Source organism: Ischnura elegans, chromosome 2 (genome assembly GCF_921293095.1).
Source record: "Ischnura elegans chromosome 2, ioIscEleg1.1, whole genome shotgun sequence".
NCBI lineage: Eukaryota > Metazoa > Arthropoda > Insecta > Odonata > Coenagrionidae > Ischnura > Ischnura elegans.
Window position 1 is genome coordinate 58,464,898 of NC_060247.1, and position 4,452 is coordinate 58,469,349.

At 36.7% G+C, this 4,452-nt stretch overlaps 1 protein-coding gene across 1 annotated transcript; it reads right to left on the reverse strand.

Annotated features, from left to right (window-relative positions):
* Positions 1-459: 459 nt before the first annotated feature.
* LOC124174069 (brachyurin-like) lies at positions 460-4,191 on the reverse strand. The gene is made up of 7 exons (XM_046553203.1): positions 4,077-4,191; positions 3,258-3,348; positions 2,507-2,663; positions 2,231-2,397; positions 1,662-1,751; positions 1,051-1,187; positions 460-784 (listed from the first exon to the last, which is right to left on the reverse strand). The coding sequence occupies exons 1-7, from the start codon at positions 4,125-4,127 to the stop codon at positions 623-625; spliced, it is 855 nt and encodes a 284-aa protein (XP_046409159.1). The 5' UTR covers positions 4,128-4,191; the 3' UTR covers positions 460-622.
* Between the last annotated feature and the right edge of the window lie 261 nt (positions 4,192-4,452).

Sequence of the window (4,452 nt, forward strand, 5' to 3'; positions counted from 1 at the left end):
AGTAATGCCACTGATGTTAAGGGTATCCGTGGAATGCGTTTAGTTTTTAGTTTTATGCTAGAATATTTTTTACCATTTTATTTAATTTTTTAAAAGCAAATTCAAAAATAGGAGCATGAGATCGGTTGGATATTTCAGTCCTGTCATGAAGGACTAGATTTTTCTTCAGTCACGTAACATACTGACTTGATAACCTGGGTCCATAGTTATGCAACTGATGTTTAGGGTATCCGTGGAATGCGTTTAGTTTTTAGTTTTGTTAGATTATTTTTACCATTTTATTTATTTTTTTAAAGCAAATTCAAAAACAGGAACATGAGATTGGTTGCATGTTTCAGTCCTGTCATGAAGGACTAGATTTTTCTTCAGTCACGTAACATACTGACTCGATAACCTGGGTCCACATTTTTTTACCACAGTTCAAATATTCTGCGAGATAAATGAATAAAAAAGAGCAAGTACTTTTAGCGTTTTATTTAACTCAACTCAGATTTATATCGGCTAAAATGGCGCCGTGTAATACAATAATTTAACATGGAAAAAATTATTAGACTCGGATATTTTCCACATACTCAACCGTGGGATGTTAGTTAATATCCTGAGGTCGTAGCCAGTATGGGTCTCAAGTTGATTGCAAATGCCCAGCTATCCAATCTCTGTATGCGCTTACTCTTGAAAAACCGTCTGGTGCCACATTCAAACACCCGGCACCAAAAGCAGAAAGGCCAATCAGAAGTGATGCACCTTCAGCGATATTCTTGAAAAGTGGACCACCATTATCATACTGCAATGTAAGGAAAAAACGGTGCGATTGATTTTTTTATTGTATAAAATACATGTATTGGCAACACACGGGCAACTACCCATTAATTTTTAAGGAATGATGTATATATACACAACAAATAATGCGTACGTTAGATTTTTCCTAAATAGAGCTGAAATTTTAAAATGTTGATGTTGCTTAGAAGCAACATTGGATTATAATGGATTAGCAGTGTTTTTTTTTCTCTTTTAAATGGAATTTCTTCATATAAGAATTTAGTTACTTACGTCGCAATCTCCTAATCCCTTCACAGCGAGAGTGCATATGTCGGAGGGTTGCATGTCGCTTCCGTAAGGTTTGCCGCAGTCTTCATTGGATATTACTGTGACCGCAGCATACTGGAGAACAGGGGCCAACGGTCCACCTGTCAGAATTAAAAAAGGCAAAAGTCATATTTTTAATGTGTTTTTGTCTTTACGTACCGAGTAATGTTAAACGCAATTGAAAAAATTCTATCATACAACCGATTATTAATCGTGCTGAAACTTGGAGAATCACTGTGGTTCCTCAGACGTTACCCATGAAAAAATCTTTCTTATTACTAGTTGAATATTATTTAAATAAATTCACTATTTTTATTAAGGATTTCGCCAATGTTCTTACCGGTAATTTTAAATTCAAGTTTTATCAAATATTTTGTTAAAATGAAAGGAGTTAGTAGTACGGAGGGAAATTCAATTCTGATCGAACCAAATTATTGCATTAAAGTTGCCGGAACACTTGTGCGGAAAGTGCACTTGTGCTATCCGGAATTGACAGCAAGTTTGATGAGCTTGAAGTAGAGTTGAAACACGTAAAATTTAAGTAGGTAACGTCGAAATTTGGAATAATCGACTACCTTGATACTGGGAGCCAAAGCCACTAATCCATGCAGCGTCGCCGACGAATTGGTCATCATTCCATGGAAGAAGAGCCGCTGAAATGTATTCTTGAAAGGGAGAAAGTCATAAGTGCATTGAAACATTCTTTCCTCTAGAAATAACTAACTGTAGCTATCTGCGATGGTGGTTGGCGTAACATGGTGAAACTCCTTCATGATGCACAAAGGTTAAGAAAAAGACTTCGTTGTTTCACAAAATAAAATATCTTTGCGACCGGCTTCGATACAGCGTATCATCATCCGGTTTCTTTTATTAAACATGAAGAAATTTCACCAAGTCACGCATGAAACCATCGATTATAATCAGCTTGATTCCTCAAAAAATTGTTGATCTGTCACTATTCTTTGTATGATATATTGGAATTCCAAGTATTTTATATCGCTTTTTTGGGTAGTTCAGTATGAAGTCTGAAACGGAACTTGAATGGAAAATTTCGTTCAGCTTTCTTCATTCTAAACTTAATGTGCTTGTTTGTAGCCAGTAAAAAGATCGGCTGTCAATTGAATTCAAAGAGCGTTCAACTTACCGTTAAACCTGAAACCTTCCGCCAGTTTTATGAGAGCAATATTTCCATCATTGTTATGTGGATTACGTCCGACGTGGATGTATGTTTCATTAGATTTCACTATGACTCGTGAGCTTTCATCTCCGTGACGCTTAACAACACCCGCATAAATGGTGAACTCTGAACCCCTTCAAAAAGATGTATAAAAGTGTTTAATTTTTTATTTCAATCTCATGATCCCTCCTTCATATTTTTGCGACTCTGCTGCCATTTTTAACCTTAGACTTTATCACTCACCCTTCTACGCAATAAGCCGTTGTAACAACGTAATATGGGTGGATAATTGCCCCATTGCAGAAATATGAATCGTCGGAATCTATTGAGACGTGGAATGGAATCTGACCCAATGCAGCTGACGAGCCACCTGTAAGTTTTGGCTTAGCAGGTTTGAACCCTGAAATGAGATAAGACACAAATGAGAGCGTTGCAAATTGATGAGAATATCGTTTTTCATTTTCGTTATTGTGCCTAATTGAGTGCCACTATTTTGAAACTAATTGTACACCGTCTGAACTGAACTGAAATTTTATACCAATCTTATTAAAGTCAAATTTCTTACAACTATTGTGACGGGCTGGGGAATTGTATGCGTGCTTAAAATATTGTAGCGAGTGAAAGGCACGTTTAAGGGTAATAGGAGGGTTTTCACGGCAACCTGCTCGTGGTTCGTCATTAACTATTGTCATTGTTAACATAGAAAATAAGTTATTTGAAAATCAACTAGAAATTCTGCATGTGATTATGGGTTTATCAGTCCAAAATTCATGGGAAAATACATTTTTATAATTATAAAATTTCATTTTGGAATGTATCACGGCTTGTTTACAGTTTATTAAGATGTTATCAATCATAACCTTGCAAGGTTAAAGTCAAAACCGTTTGTTGAACATATTGTTATTCTCAGCATTGAACATAATTAAATTATTGGTAACGATAAAGTAAATGGGTAGAATTGGAAGCAAGTACAGAATTCAAAAGCTGATTTTACCATTCTCCAATGCCCTCGGCAGAGAGGCCTTTTTCACTGCGGGAAAAGCCCTCGATGGAAATACAACTTTTTGTCTTCTCCCGTCGAATGCCTGCAAAAAAATCGTGAAATCATTAACCGAGCACAGGCAGGCTCTGTGACAGCAGCAGAAATCAACATTTGAAGCATTTCGAAGTGCGGGGAAACAGAAGAATGATGATGATCAAATGGATCGACCGAGTGAGCAATAAGGACGTCCTCAGTACAGTAGAGACGAGAGAAGACTTACAAGAAGTAAGTAATATACATATTTTAGTAGGCTATAGTACAGGTCAACTAACCTATTAGATAGTCCTAACGGTCCTTTGTGGTCTCTTAACGATGACGTTATCTGTTCTAAGTCTATTTTCAATGATATGATCCATCGGACTATCTTGGCTTTCGTAAAATAAGGCGGACTTCGCCGGAAAATAAGCTGCTCATCAATTTTCATTATAGGTTTATTCTAGTTTTCTGTCCACGCTGTGAAAGATTCCAAGCATTTCTATAGTGTATATCTAGGATGCCATTGTATGATTTGAGCAAAACCCAGTTTACGGTGTATGAATACCCTATAATCAAGCGCAAAAAAAAGTTGTGCGGCAGAGTAAATTTGTTAATGGGGTAACAAGTATATATAAATCTGGAAGTCATAATTATAGTGTCGTAGATTTTTAATGCTCACGGTGTCTCAAAGGTGAATTAAGAAAGATCGGGGGATGTTAATTTCTTTAGAATAGTGGAACGATGAGTATTGGGATAGAGTTAAATGCGATAATGATAGAGAAGCTTCGTAAATACCTTCGCATTGGCCCAGACGACCAGGACCAGTAGAATCACGCAGGTTTTCATAACGGGATGTAGTGGTGTCTACGTTGAAAACGAATGGCGAGTGTCAAATGTTGGTAAAATGATACTGTTTATATAGGAACTACGCGGCCATAAAAAAGTGTTATTAATCGGCAGAAATGTTTATCTTATCTGACTAATCTATCATGATAATAACGGTAAAAGTTTAATTTTGGGCCAAGCTGATTGTTTCATGAAGGAGGAAAACTGCTGGAACTGTGCACGACAGATAAGAAACCGGCGAATCATACCGTGGAGGAAAATTTGGTATATGGGCGAAATCAGGTGCAGGAGTGCGTTTAATTTATTTTTTGGATAGTTAAACGTT

Coding starts and splice junctions, on each gene's coding strand:
- LOC124174069 (XM_046553203.1), bottom strand. CDS start 4,127: ATGAAAACCTGCGTGATTCTACTGGTCCTGGTCGTCTGGGCCAATGCG. Junction 1,752..2,230: donor GGAAGGTTTCAGGTTTAACG/GTAAGTTGAACG, acceptor CTCCCTTTCAAG/AATACATTTCAGCGGCTCTT. Junction 1,188..1,661: donor CTTTGGCTCCCAGTATCAAG/GTAGTCGATTAT, acceptor TAATTCTGACAG/GTGGACCGTTGGCCCCTGTT.